Genomic DNA, 17060 nt, shown 5'->3' with positions numbered 1-17060 from the left:
TTAGTGAACGTAAATAATGTGATTGGAATGATTGTCGTGATTGGTTGACCGCGAGACAGAAATAGAATATTGTGGAATAAAAAATAATTAATTATCTCTCTCAATAAAGTAAATAATCCATTTTAACTCCAAAGCTGGGGCTCCACTAAACTCAGTAGGTACTTATGTCAAAGTTGACAAAAGTTAATCGACTTTCGGTATAAATTAGTCGCCTCCTACGGCAGCCACAGGTTAAAAAATAAATTTTACTTTATTGCCGGAAATCATACTACTTAGATAAAAAAGTAACTAGGTATACCAAAGTAGATTTAAATTTTCAGCTTTTTTTCTCTATACCTACCTTACAACTTTCCTTATCAATGATCTTGTGATAACTTATCCTTAATTTAGGGTGCATAGTACTATAGTACTATTTATTATACTACTCTGTCAAGAAAGTAGCAGGAAAAGATCAATAATACACAAACTGTTTATTATTCATCCAAATTTATTTTATCACCTTCAAAATATGCTCCTTTAGAAACGATACACTTACGCCAACGAATAATCCAATCATCAAAACATTTTTTAAACGCTGTTTCCGGAATTGAGGTCAGTTCTCGCCGCGAATTCTCTTTTATGTCTTCTACCGATTGAAAACGGGTGCCACGAAGTGGTAATTTGAGTTTAGGAAAAAGAAAAAAGTCGGCTGGAGCCATATCTGGTGAATATGGTGGTTGCTCGATGGTATTTGTTGAGTGTTTGGTTAAAAATTCGTTCACAATGATGGCCTTGTGCGAAGGTGCATTATCATGGTGTAAAATCCAAGAATTTTCTTTCCACAAATCTGGCCTTTTTCGTCGGATTTGCTCTCTTAAACGCCGCATAACACTCAAATAATATTCCTTATTTACCGTTTGACCTTCCGGCAAGAATTCCGAGTGCCCAACACCGCGATAGTCAAAGAAAACAGTCAACATGACTTTGACTTTTGAACGACTTTGGCGTGGTTTTTTCGGTTTCGGTTCAGTTGGAAGACGCCACTCCGAAGCTTGTTGACTAGTTTGCATGTCAAACTCGTAAACCCACATCTCGTCACCAGTAACAATGCGTTTCATGAATGTTGGGTCGGAATTGACTCGTTCTAGCATGTCCTCAGCGACTCTCATGCGATTGAGTTTTTGAAAAAAATTCAGGTCTTTTGGGACTAGCCGAGCGGCAACATGTTTCATACCCAAATTATTAGTTAAAATGGTACGGATCGACTCGTGAGATACAGAAAGTTCGGTGGCTATCTCTCTCAAAGTTGAATGAGGATTTTCAGTCACTATTTCCTTCACTTTTGCGATGTTAACTTCAGTTGCAGACGTTGATGGCCTACCAGAGCGAGGCAAATCTTCCATCACATCTCGACCGCTTTTGAACGCTTTGTACCACTCATAAGCACGAGTTTTTGATAAAGTCGATTCACCGTAAGCCTTCTGTAACATTTTCAGTGACTCCGAACACGATATTCCATTGGCAATGCAAAATTTAAGACAAACTCTTTGTTCGATGTTTTTATCCATTATGAAATTAGCAATACACACTAGATATGATATAACTAAAAATAGCACTGTATTTAATGTAAACAACAGATGCAACTCAAACTCCGCGCCAAAATGAAAAACAGTTGTGCCAATCTACAACAACAAAAAAAACAAAAATTTGAATTTGGAACCATAAATAAATAATCCATTCCCGATACTTTTCTGACTGAATGTATAAACGACACGATCTACAAGGCTAGAACGTTCTTTAATCGTTGTATCTGTATTGTGTTTCAATCTGTTAGCGATCAACAATCATCACAAAAAAATATATGTAAGTATATTTAGAGTACCTGAGTAAACTTTATTTTCAGGACCTTATAACATTTTCAAAGTTACTTACTTACTTAAAATAACCATTAAATATGGGATATGAATTCATTCGTCCACATTTCTATCCTAAGTTTGCATAATTGTTAAGTTGACGGTGTTGAGGAAAATGCTGCAGTGCAGTTTGTTACAGCATCTTCGGCTCTGAGGCTTTGGAAGCGGCAGTAAACTTAGTTTTAAGTAATTTATAGGCGGATAACTACAACGCAAAAATGCATGAACCCATGAATTTCCAACCAAATTAGTTACGTACTTGACTTACCTAATAGGTACTTCTGAATCATGGTCATTCTAAGATGGTTATAGATGAACTTTAAGCTCCTCACCAAGGAAAATGCCTAAAAATAGTCCTAGATGGATGATAGTAAATAAAAAATACGAATCCTCTTACCCATGGATATCGTGAAACGCCTTTCAGAAACGCAACTGAGAGTAAGGCTTGGGATTTTTCTTTCAAGGCGATGGGCTAACAACCTCGCTTTATGAAACCGCGTATGTACATACTGTAATGAATAAGAAAAACAAAATAAAGAAACTTGTATTAACGTTTGATAGATGCCTAGATGGAAATAGTCTGCATAATATTCGACACTTACAAGTGCTTTCTATAATCCACGGCAGGTATTAATAGTCAAGACAAGGTCAAGACTCCTATAAATAAAAGTTTGGCACAGTTTTGGGTGGCGCTATGTCTACCTACTTCGGTAAACTTTTGCAGCTATAAGGAAATCAAATGCTTGCGATTTCTATTTTAGAAGGTGAAGAATTTTAAAAATGTATACCTACCCACAGTAAGTGAACAAGATATTATGAAGTGAAAGTGGTACCTAATTCATATTGAATCTCTCAATTCTAAGTTTTATTTGATTAACTGTGTGCGATGCAAGACGACGACAAATTATTGCTATGGTTAGTTGTATTTGTATTGTCTTATTTCTCTGTCTGTCCGCGAATTTAGCATCACCTTGAAAAGAAATATCTACTTATACCTAGGTTTTACCCTAATTTTACGGGAACTTTAGTTTTTGCCGGGATGAAAAATACCCTATGCACTTCTCCAGACTGTTAATTATACCTATAGGTACCTACCTAACAACACACAAAATTTTATGAAGATTGATTTAGTACATAAAATAACGCATGAAAAGAAAACAAAAAAACAAACTTACTTTCGCATTTATATATCTAATTAGTTAGGATATGTAGTATTTTGTCTTACAAGAACAACGTTTACTCTGCCTGACAATGTTACAAACGATTGTTTTAATTAACACCAAATAAGGGAGCTGTAGGTATTTTGTGGATCTGATTCCTGAAGGTAACCGGCAAGGAAAGGATCCTGTCTTACAAGAACAAAGCTCTGTGGTCACTCCGAACGCGTTTTCCCTTGTGGAAACTTCAACCATCAAGATTCTCATAAGCACATCATACATAGGACATAAAGTGGTAACAACGTAATTACGTGGCTGTCTTCAAGGTGCGCTGAATTATAAATGCGGCTGAATTACAAGCTGCATATACATGACGCCGGGTTGTCGGTTGCAAACTGATCAATATTGATTACTTTTTATAGCTAGATTTGAGTTCAAGGCGTTTTTAGTGGCATCATCATCTTCATGTCTTTATTCTGTTAACACTTCTGAGTCTCAGTTCATGTAATATCATCCATTTTTGTCTTTGTCGAACTGTTTGGCGCAGTAGTCAGATTCCCGCCTCGAAATTTAAGGTACCGGGATCGATCTCCATCCGAGTCATTATGATAAACAGTATTTCCGACCGGGATCTGGTATTTTTATCTATTAGAGTATATTTAGGGATAAAATATAGTACTTAACGTTGAGTTAGTATCTCGTAACACATGTCTTGAACTTCGGCACTAGCTCAATCTACATCCAGTATAGGTATATTTATTTATGTCAATTAACTATGCTAATGCAAATGAAAAATTGAATTTGAATTATAAACTATTAATAATCCAAATAGTGACTTTTGTTGGTATCCATCTCATTTATCTTTATTAAAATATCATAAGGTGCAAACTTTATAGGTAATACAAAAATATATAACAAATCATTACCCTGTCTAAGGATACATAGAAATAAAATAAATATTATAAAAACATAAAATATATTTTATTAACATGGTTAATTTCATTATAAAACTTATACCTCCTACTAATAGAATTACATTTTTTTTGTAGACTTTTGGTAGAATTTCACAGGGGAAAAATTAAAACTCAAATTGTTATCACAGATAATATCACATTTTTTCTCCAGGAACAAAATACATGCTGAGGTGTACATGCCTTTGGCTTTCAGTTCATTTATTTGTGACAGAAGAACATCTTCTCTTCTAAGGTTCAGTATTTTCATCATATTTTCTGCATCAAAAGATTTAAACGGACAGCCACCCTCTGAACAAGAAATATCCATGCTCTGTATGCGAGTACAGTTTTGTGATGTGTAATTCTTCCTAGCTCCTTCCAGGCCATACATATGTCTAATACCATACAGGTATTTTTTCTCGTCTTTATCCCAACTGTGACAACATGTATGTTTTCCGTTTGGATTTTGTCGGTATTCTGCACTCCAAAAATTCACAGCTTCATCCACACTCAAGCCAATATCCTTTAGGAACAAACTATAATAGAATCGCTGAGTGTGAGATAGCCTATGTTTATTACGTAAGTATTTGTGTAAGTTTAACATACAAGGTGGAAAAAATGCAGAAGCTGAATCCACCTCTATGCTTCTTAATTTATTTATTGCATTACTACCATTTTGAAAGCATTGTGTTTCTCTTCTTATTTTAAATAATAATTCATTGATCCTAGGGTCACTCCTGAGTGGTGTTAAGTCTGTATTGCTTAGTCTATATTTCAAATTCATTGAGAATAACAAGACTAAATATTGTCTCCATTTGCCACAAGGCAATAAAACTAACCCTTCTTTTAGTTCAACCTGCCTTTTGGCAATGAAATTTAGACAGTGCTTGAAATTCAATTTTATATGATAATGTGAACATTCATTTAAATGATTTGAGTTGCAAATATGCTGTGCCATATCTTTGAGCATCAAATGTTGACATAAACATTGCAAAGGGTGTATAAATAATGGAGCCATTTCATACTTTTTTATGTTCCTCAATAATTTTTTTACAAAACATCTAAAATCATAGGCAGTGAGTGACCCCAATCGTCGTTTGAATAGTTCCACCTCGCCATTCAATAAAAATTGTGTCAGACCTATACTTTTGTTGAGGATAGCTGCGATACACAGCATAAAGTGACCAACATTATCATAGATACTTCCTTCCACGGTATATTGATTGTATTCAACAATTTCTCTCTTTAAAAGTTCTTGCAAATATTGCAGTCTGCTTGTAGTAATTTCTTCCAATATATGCACCGGCAAGTTACCTTTTACTGGAGATAAATAGAAGAACGACATTTTGACAAACTAATTAATTAGTTTTAATTATGCGACTTCGACTTCATTTTAAGTTTTTCAATTAATTTGTCATATATTTTAACTTATGTATCTTTGTAGAATAAATAATCACAAACTAAATAGAGATACTCTGTATCAGACCGATATGTGCCTAATAAAATTTCTAGACTTGCCCCCCTCTCCCTTTCCCCATTTGCCCAGCCATTGCTGCGCGCTCATTGGGGCTACCACAACAGTCGATGACGTTTAGTTATTTTTTAAATTGCTTTTTATTAGCCCAGGCAAAGAAAACTGATGTTGCGGGCTCACTATAACATAATATAGGTATGTTCAAAACAAAGCGCAAAATAGATGTCAAAATAGATGTCATATTTCTTAATATGAATTAAGCGACACCTTGAAAAGAAATACTTATAGGAATTTCACAAATTTCCCGGGAACTTTAGTTTTTACCGAGATTAAAAATACCCTATGACTTTCTCCAGACTCTTTATTATATAGGTACCTACATAGCAAGCCGTCCGACATAATGAAATTTTTAAAAAGTAATTTACGATGAATTAATCACACCCTTAAATTCGTTTTGGTAAGGAAATACTTCAATACGAAGTGTTAGAAGTACGAATAGGATTTAGGAGTCACAGACGCCCGTGTGAGTAAAATAATCCCAATAGTTATAGACACAAAGCTTAAATAGGGTTTGGCAAAAAAAATACTTAATGGTTTAAGAGCACACACGACTATGACAGCCATCGATTGACTGGTCTTGTAGCGGGTATTAGGTTAAATTTAAAATTTGCATTTTAATTAATATTTAAAGATATTTATTATTTGTACAATATAATATTTAATATAATTACATATATATATATATTGTATTATATAATATAATACAATATATATATGTAATAATAATGTAAGCAGAAACTTATATATTATATAAGTTTCTGCTGAGTCCGGCCCCTAGAATATGGTCCCGTCTCTTAATGGAAGACCTAGCGCCCGACAATTTGAAATCGCGGAGTCTTCTCTGAATTTCGTTGCGTTTTGGTTAAATAGTTTTTTTCTTGTCATATTTTTACCATTGATTATTCTTAAGTTAGTGTATTGTACAAGCAACCAATATATATTTATTTTGTTAATCGTTTTTTTCTTCACTTTTTCAGGTTGCTTTAGTCTGTTGTTTACAAACTTATTTCATGTTAAGTGTCAAATGACACCGCGTATAACCGGGTACTTTAAAATTACGATAATTAACCTGTTGGTAAGAAATATAAATTTCCTATATATAGCGCGTCGAACGCTTCCGAGCAAAATATTTTGAAGCGGGTAATAAGTATTTCGGGCTGAACCCTGGTTTACGTACTTGTTCTTAAAAACCAGGGGTTTAAAGTTAAACCTGGTCTAATATTAATAATCTGTGAGCAATTGCTTGGTTGAGGTAGGGATGGAGATTCATTCCAAAAAAAAGATCGGTTTTTTTCATCAATGCGAATCGTTAGCGTAGGTATCGATTTACAACAAAATCGAAATCTAAAATATCGAATTCTGATAAAGCGTTTATAATGTAAATATAATCTATTTTATGAAAAATAAGATAGATTGCATAATAACTAATCTCTCACCAATATTATCCGTTTTTTAGGTCAGGGAATTCGATAATAACAATAATTTTATTACCATATCAAAGTCAGATCAAGTATGAAAGAAAACATTAATTTAAAATGTATATTACTTACTAATATGTATATAAATTAAAAAGGTTTTTTTTATTTTCCTTGATGTACATAAATATATAAATAAATAAATAAATTACATGATAAAATTAAGGCTCCCAACATCTCATATCTACACATTAAAAAAATCGAAAGACGATTTTTAAGGGTGAAATGTTGATTCACTGGATCGATTCAGTATTGCATATCAGTTTAAAAAATCGATCTAATGGGCTACAAAAATCTATTCTTCGATTAATCGGTCTCAGATAACGCCATCCCTAGCGTTGAGGAAGCAAAGCACAGCAAGTTTGTGCATTGCTTGTTTCTGTATTATTTTCGGAAATACGTAGTAAACCTATGTTATTTAAATGAATCAAGTGATCTAAAAGGTTTGCTACGGACATTATTGTTTGTTTTAACCATTATTGTGATGTGATTAAGTCTTTTTCATTAAAAATCCAATTTGCGTTGTTTATCTGACATGTACTTATGTTGAGATTTCATAAATAGACATTTCATGTCGGGATTGAATTTAAAAATAACATTGGATTGTCGCAAAGGGTCGGGAAGACTAATCCCGCCTGCGCTATGGCATTTCTGGCACTGATGATGCCCCAGAAGATGGTACTCTATACACTCCTGTTAGTTGGTAAGTAGTAAAGAATTGCATTAGCATCAATGATAAAAGCTTATTCTACTTTTGTTTGAGTGGGTTGGTCCATTAAAAAAATTCGGAACCAAATAAATTATACGAATTTAAAATCTATTAATAATATTTTTTACACAATTTGCATAGTTTAATGTGCACTTTTCTTTGTAACAAAAATAACAGATTCTTTGTTATATTTAACTAGATACATTCATTAATTTAAGAATTAATGAAATCTTTGTTTGAAAATGAATTCTCCATTGTGGTCAATTGCTAGTCCATGGTTTTTGAACAATGAAGGGATGATTTGATTTACTTTTTTTAATTGAGCATCCCATATCTAATTTCATGCAACCGGAAGAAGTTTAAATTATTGTCATTTCAGGAACCGCATTGGCTGCCGTACCAACAGAGGAGAATGTCCCACCTCGACCTAAAGAAGGAGGCATAACCACCCGTTATTGTGAATTCTTCAATGGCTCCAAAATCTGTGACAAAGCTGGTATTTGTGTACCGGCACCTCCAGAGAGAGAAGAGTGTCCGCCCACTGAGACAGATAAGAGCAACCATTGCTTTGTGTTGTGGCAATTCAACAATGTCACTAACACCGGAGAACCAAAGTTTAAAGGGTGCTTCCTTGACACAGTGTCTTGCACAGATCGGATTTCAAGCTGTCGTTTACACAACATTAAGCTGCCTCTCCTCCATTGCTGCTGTGAAGGTGACATGTGTAACCAAAATGTTACTTTCCCTGGCTTACAAGCTGTCCTGGCCCTCACTGAAGCTCCCCCAGAAATAATACCGGCATCAGCCTTACCAACAGCTGAAGATGACACCCGAGCGGTTATCATTTACACATTGACTCCATTATTCCTGCTGTTTGCTGTACTCATTGCGTGTTACTTTTTGTATCGACGTCGCAAAGGCAGCTCATTTGCTGAGCTTGCGAATGGTGAGCCATCATTGTCCAGGCCACCATCTGCTGGGGGAGGGATGGAGAATGAAGGGATTGGCTTGGTAGGTCAAGTGACACTGTGCGAAGTACGAGCGAGGGGCAGATTTGGTGCAGTATGGAGGGCTAAGTTGGGGCAAGCAGATGTTGCAGTGAAAGTGTTTCCGTTGCAAGACAAGCAGTCCTGGCTAGCAGAGCAGGAGATCTACCGACTGGCGAGAATGGAACACCCAGATATACTTCATTACATTGGTGTCGACAAGAAAGGCGATAATCTACAAGCTGAATATTGGCTCATAACTTCCTATCATGAGAAGGTAAGATATAGAAATAGAATGTAAGTTATTTAATCACATTTTGGGGTGGAAAATGGGAGTCAAATCATTTTTATGCAGTTTAAAAAAAAATCTATATCTTTTCCAAGAAACTAAGAATAATCCAAAATTGAAACATCAACAGCAAAATGTGACATTGCAATGACTCCTAAAAGAATAAACTTATTTAAAATGCTTAAATGGTTCTATGTATACATTAAAAAATTTCATTACACAATTTATAATTACAAATCTGTTTAACAGTTGCCTGATTAAAACTAGTCAACAACTGTATCAAGTTACAAGTATGTTTCGTAATTTGTTTTCTGAATCACTTTGAAAAGCACATGCCACTAAATATCGATTAGGTACCTCATTAGGCGATTTGAAACTGTAGTTAGGTATTTGTGTCTAATAACAGTAGGTTCACACAATCAGCAATACTAATGTTTAGTATGCATGGTGTTTTAGGAGCAAATTATACAATTCCTTCCTGTTTCCTGTTTCCTGCACTAAAATAGGACCACTCCAACTCTTTCTCAAGAAGGCTAGAGAGCTCGTAAAAGGCGACTTAGGGATAGGCTAATAAACTTAGGATTCTTCTTTTAGCCCATGGGCTATCATACATACATAACAACCTGTCACTATTTGAATCTCAATTCCATCTTTAAACCACATGGGTGATAATGGCCTTTAAGTCTTTGTGAGACTGTTGGCTCTGTCTACCCCGCAAGGGATAAAATCGTCATTATATACATTTTGTGCATTGATGATCAAACAGTTATAGGTGGGTAGTGTCTAAAAAAAGCGTCGCATTCCATGAGGCAATAACTGCTTGTCAAGTTTTGTAGATTACTAATTGAACTCTTAAAGTGAGGGAAAACATGGAAAAAACGGCTAATTTACAGTGGCACCTAGTGTGTACCAGAATACCCACTTAAACCCCTGTGTGTTCTTGCCATTTTACGAGCATCATAGTGAAGATCTTCCCTTTGTGGTGGTCAGCTCAACGCTACACCCAATTAGTTACTGATTAAATTATTGTTGATTTTCCTATTTTGTATACTTACATTTCTTGTATTGACTGTATTATAACCATAAATAAATTCCAGGGCTCACTATGCGACTACCTCAAAGCCCACACTCTAACGTGGGCTGAGGCATGGCGTATAGCCGCCTGCGTCGCCCGGGGTCTAGCTCACCTACATGAAGAGGGAGGGGAGAAGCCAGCAGTGGCTCATCGCGACTTCAAATCGAAGAATGTCCTACTCAAAGCGGACATGACAGCTTGTATAGCTGATTTCGGATTAGCTCTGGTCTTCGTGGCCGGTCGAGGCTGTGGGGATGCTCACGGACAAGTCGGAACAAGGCGGTACATGGCTCCGGAGGTGTTGGATGGAGCGATCAATTTCACAAAGGATGCATTCTTAAGGATAGATATGTACGCGTGCGCTCTGGTGTTGTGGGAAATCGCTTCTAGGTAAGATTAGTTCTTCTTCATCACTACATAGTATAAAACAAAGTCGCTATTTTAGTCTGTTTGTCTGTATGCTTAAATCTTTAAAATTACGCAACGGATTTTGATGCGGTTTTTTGTAACAGGTAGAGTGATTCAAGAGGAAGGTTTTTATGTATAATAACATTTATAATTTTGCACCCGTGCGAAGCCGGGGCGGGTCGCTAGTTATTTTATAAAACATAGTACAATATAAGCAACATAACATCTGTATCTAGGACATCTCTATGGCGTCAATGCTCATGTCTTTCTTGCTCTGTAAAGTCCACGATTACTCGCCAAAAAAAATATGGGGAACACTGAAGCTCTCACTAATCGGACTTTACTCGTAGCTCCACCCGCGCGAATATAGCGCCACGGATAGCGATATGCGGAATTGCAAGAAGATAGCTACAAACAAACAAACTTTTTTCGCATTTATAATTTTAGTTAGGATGACCCCTTTCTCGATAGCTTGTTCATGGCTTATCTTGCGATGACTGCGTCGCTTTTGTTATCTTTATAAAATACATAAAGCATCTTTACGTTTTAGGTGCGCGGACGCAGGTACGGAGCCAAAAACGTTATACCGTCTGCCCTTGGAAGAGGAAGTGGGTTCTCATCCCAGCCTGGAAGAGATGCAGGAGGCTGTTGTCCAAAGGAAACTGCGCCCTCACATCCCACCGCAGTGGCGCCGTCATCCGGTAATTATATATTTTTCTTACAAACATACTAACAAATACTCACATTTATATCTCTTGCTTGTCTATATTTTTCTTGATTAAAATGAATCTGAATTTCGTCATCCATACAGCTGAATGTGGTCTTACAGTCTTTTAAAGGCGTTGGTTTTGTCTAACCCGTAAGGAATATAGCTGTGATTATATGTGTGAAAGAAAATATTCAACGGCCCACAGAGATGCTGAAGATTTTAGACACCTCACCTGAATAACTGTGCCACATTGGTTGTAATAGGACTTTTTTATGAATAAGTTAAATATTAATTAACACAACTGGAACCTTTTGCAATGTTGATGCCAAGTGATAGTTTTAGTGCCATTAAATATTTAGTATTGATCTTGATCAAGTTTTTAACATGTTTAGTCAGGTAATGGATAACAATTGTCTCTATTTAATCCATGACCATTCATCCACAAGGGTCTGTCCGTTCTTTGCGACACGATGGAGGAGTGCTGGGACCACGACGCCGAGGCGCGCCTGTCGGCGTCGTGCGTCCTCGAGCGCGTGACGGCGCAGCGCCCCTCCGCTCCCCCCGCCGCCCCCCACGCCGCGCCCGCCGCCCCCCTCGCCGCGCCCGCCGCCCGCCCGCGTCCCACCGCTGACACCATCCCGCTGCTCATCAACGATTTGGTGGACAGCCAAGTATGCTGACCTGTGGAATTGCCGCTCATACAGTTTGATCTGTAGGTGAGTGTACAGAATTTAAAAAAATGTAAAATAATGTTCCGAACCTTATCATAGAGTAATGTCAAATTTAAGATGGTATTTGTATTTCAATAGTGAAGTTCAACTATCGCCAAAGAATAAGATCGATTTATAATTAAATTTTCACCAATTTATCTATTGCAAGGTGTATATGAACATGTAAAGTTGCATTTGAGTGGATAATAAATTTTTCATAGCCTCATGTTAGTACAATTTGTTCGGATTATATATTATGAAAAATTTTATACTGACTAAAAAGTCACTTGAAATAGGGTCATCTAACTTTATGCCACTACACGCTCGCAGTGAGCTTCAAAAAAGTATCACATACCATGAGTATGAAGGTTTTTGTCAAGGTATAAAACATATTATGAACTTGGAATGTTACATATAATTTTTCTAGTTTAGCCATTTAACTATGTAGCTAATCCATGTCAGCCAGAGTAAGACTCCTATATCCTCAAAATTTCGTACATTGTTTTGCTTTCATTTCCAAATAAATTGTAAAATAAACGATTGATGAAATTTTCATAAGATTTCATAAAATATGTAGTATTGTTATTAGTTTTTAAAGTAAAAAGAAAGTGTTTTTTACTGCATGAAGTGAAATCACAAATTTTACCTATCAGTCTTAACGAAAAAGTCTTTTGTCAATAATAAATTTATATAAATAAATTCATCTTCTTCTTAATAAATAAGAATTAGGGAATAGACATAAATACATGTTTATTTAGGGTACCCCGAAAGTTACATTTGAGAATTTCTGTTTAAAAACAAAATAATTTTTTTTTATTGTTTTTAAAGTCGCCATAGAAACATTTTCTTTCGTATTCATATAAACTATCCGTCCTTTTCATAGGTTAGGCATCAAAAGATTTGGTTGGCCTATAAACGGAGTGGTACCTATAGGCGCTACGCATACCTAACGTATTGATTTGACTTCTTACTATATGAATATAAAATGTGTGTTGTAAATAATTATTGATTGACTATTTTGTTCTTTTCTCTTAGCTCTTGGCTCTTCTTTTAGATAAATAAGGGCTTGTTTCGCATTAAATTTGTTTTCAAACGTTCAATCGCCATGTCACTTTGACAGCTGTCAACTTATGACGTCGCTTTGAAAGTAACGAATCAAAAGGTTTATTAATAAAATTAAAAATTGAATTAAAATAGGTACCCAATGAATTTGCAAGGCGACTTATACTCTCCGAACTTCTCATTTAATCCATCTTTAACCATTGTCAGCACTATTCTGCATCAGTACAAATTAACTCATTCACAGGGACAGTTCCTTAAACTTCGACCTAATTGTCTTAATACTTCTTCTAGTGGCATTACTTCTTAAACTTATTTACTTTTCAATTGTCATCATGGAATGGGCAGAGTTGAGTCCACTTTATTTTATTCAAGGCGTCAATTAAAAACAAACTATGAAAGAAATCTACTGACTTGCCACTAGTTTGCAATACGTCTGTCCGTACCAGTAAACTGTTAGAAGATTTTTGGTAGCATATGGTAGACCGATTTTGACGGTATGTGGTAGTTAGATAGACACATTTATTTCAACATTACTAGTTTACATCGGATGTTAATTTCAATGGAGATTTTTTTAAATTAGAATTGAATTTGGGGTCCCCATTTTTTTTATTATTATAGAGTCAGTTAAATACTCACATAATAGTGTAAATATATTTCGTACGAATGGAATTCAAAACAATTGTTTATGAAAACAGAGACAAATGTGCTTATCTAGCTAGTTGCACAATTCCGACTTTAAATCTATAGCGATAAGGTCCAATAAGATGTAAACATTTCTTAGAGAGACAATTTAATAAGGAATTGCTGTATCAAAGTATTTAATAAGTAATTTAAATATATATTTTTCTCATATTAATTTTTAGTACATTATTTTTGTATAGAATAATCAATTTATATAAATTTTTTGATTTGTTTTTAATGTAGTTAGCCACTACGTGTATTTGCATACTGTATTTTTAAAGCCTTTAAATCGTATTACTAATGATATATTTCTAATACTTTTTTTCAAAACACAATTTTGCAAAAACCATTCACTTCGTTTTAAAGAGATTTCACTATTTGTGAAATATGTTGAGATAAAAAAAAAACAATATATTTTTAATCCATTTAAAGTGTATTTAGCTTCAGTTATTTCATCTTGCAAAACTTGCTATTTTATTACATTTGTAATATTATTTTTAATTTTTGACGTGTAATAATACCTAATTATATCTTCGTCTTAGGGATTAAATATAAATTGAGAGATGAATTCTTTATCGCTGAAGCTATATAAATGTAAATATTAACTACAATTTTCTTGATTGGCCCCCGTTTATATATTTTTTTTAAACTAGTATGACGTCAAAATCATTAAATTGTCGGGTTTTTTTTCTGTGTAAAGATTTCGTTATATTTTTTTTGCATTAGCTTTACGCTTGCCTTACTCTTCAAATCAATAATTTTTCAAGAATCAAGCCAATCAAGAATCTAACTTCTATTGATTTATGGTAATTGGCTTTGGAAACGTAGAACGTATTTTTTTTAAATTAAAGTTTTGATTTGCAGAAAATATTATTAACTGAATGTTGAATTCAATTAATAACTACTTATTAAAATATTGTCTTCCTGCACTAATGCGCTTAGCTGGGTGGTAAGGTAAAGGGGTATACCCCCCCCCCCCCCGTCCATTATAATGGACGGGTCTTGCGAGTCAGTTCAACTTAAAAAATACAAAAATATCTTGCTCTGGTCCGCACTTAGGCCAAGGTCAAATAATAATATGTACGAAAGAGTATAACTAAAGTATGTTGTTGTCTCTTTCGCACATACTTAATTGTTGTTTTTCATCCTACTACCGTAGATCAAACTATGTTTTACTGAAAATAAAGATATTATCCACCATTCACGATAAGACCGGCCCACTAAAAATTCTTATAATGTAATATGTTCATTTTTGAGTAGGTACCTTAACAATAAAGTGTTAATAATCAGCAGGACTGATTTAAACAAATTTATGTACTGTATTCTAGGAAAAAAAAATGTATCTAGGTACCTATCGTTGATCATACCAATTTTTTATTTCTAAAATTTTTCAAGTAACTGACATTTAACGAAATGATAATTTCGGCCTAAAGTCGTACAATAAGTCGCCACTAGTTATTTGGTTTTATTTTGTCAAAATATTTTAGTTTACGATGCGTAAGCATAAGGCCATTAGCAAGACTGCCTTATTTTATTGTTTATTTTTAATTGGCTTTTCTTTTAGTTGATAATAATTTAGCGCTAAATGATATGAAAGCAATGAACTAGTATAGATGTAACACGGTAAGTTAGCGCTTTGTCAGTCTGTTAGTATAGTCGCGTAATTTTAAGCCGTTATTCGAAAAGTACACCCTTAATAATTTTTTTGCCTATTTTGTAAATGGTTTCGTAAATATGTAATAACTTTTAAAACTTAAACTATCCACGTAATTATGTTTTGTAACTTCTTTATTTTTTTTATTATAGTCACGGGGCTATACATTCTCTGAAAATCCTTCAGTTTCATCTCCTCGTGCCGCTCTAGCACTGACGACGTTTCACTGTCAAATAATGATGTATTCATAGCCTTACCAGCATTCTGGCTCAAACATGGCATCCCTTACCTGACGACACTTTTACCGTCTGTTCTTCTAAAAGATCTGTTGGAAGAAATGAGACGGAGAGCACGACTGGACTTACACTTACTGCCCAAAACAGAGCATATTTGAAAGAGGAATAAACCAAATTGGTCAAAGAAGCCTTTTGCTGATGAAATAAGGAAGCCACTCTTTTCACCAAGAACTTACCTACATATGTATGAGTATAATGTATCCTTGATCTCATATTTCAGTATCTGTACAAAAATAAATTTAACCTATTTCTTTATTTAATTTATTTCGATAAACATTTACAAAATAGGCAATAAAATACTATAAATCTACCAGAGAGTACATAATTTAGACGAAAACACTGTTATAAAAATTAAAGATATCATCTACGAAATAATGTAATTTTCAGGAGATATCTAATGTTAAATATGTGGGTGGCACTACTTAGGAGTAAATTATTTGATTCTAAACATTTTTGGAATTATTATGTGTCTTTATTATATTTTTATTTGACAGCCTGACTGCAAAAAATCCTAATTTCGAATTATCACACGTACCCAACCCATATTGTATCGTTCAGTGTTAATCTCACTTTAGTTTTGAATTGATATTTTTGCTTCATCTTGTAATAATCGTTGAAGTGCACAAAATAAATGATATGTCGCATCTTCTTGCTTAATATTTTAACGTGTAAAATCAATTGCAGTCAGGCTAAAAATATCAGTTTTATATCATTGAAAACATGTGATTTATAGACTATATAATACGCATATATCAGAGGGAATCGTTCATTTGATTTCCCTTCGCCCGTGTGCATATCACCACACATAGACTAAGATAAAAGTTGCCAAATGTAAATAGTTTTAGCATAGTAATTTTGTCTAAATATCTATAAGTTGTGAACTCATGCAACGCCAAAATAGAACTCGAAAAATATATCAATTTGTATGTTGCATTTATGTTATTTAGAATTTTGGAATAACTTTTTTTTTTAGTACATGCACGGCCTAATTATGAAAATTGAGTGCCAGTGAGTTCACAACTGCAATGAGGGTTGGGGTGCCTACACACATATCTTCGTTTATAGTCAACGTCTTTCGTTTTATGAATACTGTTAAACGTTTAGAAAACCCCTTACACTATGCGGGATACGATATGAGACTCCCTAATGTATTTTTTTAGTCACGGCATAACCTTGAGCAAACACGGTAGACAGTGTAAAGCCTTTTCATATAAGACCCAAATGCCAGAAAAAGATTCTGTTTAATAAGAATACCTACCCCACAAAGGTATGTGTGGGGCCACCCTATTCCAGTATTGTATAAATGTGTAGTCGGTCTGTAGCGTTTTGTGTAATCGTTCGTCGGCCTCGTTTGCAATCGAGCGCCATCTTTATTTTGTATTTTTTTCTTTTATTAACATAGACGTCTGTTGGAACTTGATGTATCTACGTAATAAAATATATTTTCTAGACAATTTTTTTTATAATTTA

General features: G+C 34.5%; 2 protein-coding genes across 2 annotated transcripts; one reads left to right on the top strand and one right to left on the bottom strand.

Moving 5' to 3' along the window:
- Window positions 1–4047: 4047 nt before the first annotated feature.
- Window positions 4048–5564, bottom strand: LOC106136774 (uncharacterized). The gene has a single exon (XM_013337419.2). It carries the CDS (start codon window positions 5345–5347, stop codon window positions 4082–4084), a length of 1266 nt encoding a protein of 421 aa, XP_013192873.1. The 5' UTR covers window positions 5348–5564; the 3' UTR covers window positions 4048–4081.
- A 1784-nt stretch (window positions 5565–7348) lies between these two features.
- Window positions 7349–17044, top strand: LOC106136811 (activin receptor type-2A). The gene is made up of 5 exons (XM_013337464.2): window positions 7349–7714; window positions 8100–8983; window positions 10093–10460; window positions 11029–11179; window positions 11634–17044. The coding sequence occupies exons 1-5, from the start codon at window positions 7654–7656 to the stop codon at window positions 11865–11867; spliced, it is 1698 nt and encodes a 565-aa protein (XP_013192918.1). The 5' UTR covers window positions 7349–7653; the 3' UTR covers window positions 11868–17044.
- The last annotated feature ends 16 nt before the right edge of the window (window positions 17045–17060 follow it).

Source organism: Amyelois transitella, chromosome 10 (genome assembly GCF_032362555.1).
Source record: "Amyelois transitella isolate CPQ chromosome 10, ilAmyTran1.1, whole genome shotgun sequence".
Classification (NCBI taxonomy): domain Eukaryota; kingdom Metazoa; phylum Arthropoda; class Insecta; order Lepidoptera; family Pyralidae; genus Amyelois; species Amyelois transitella.
This window is presented reverse-complemented; position numbering and strand designations above follow the sequence as displayed.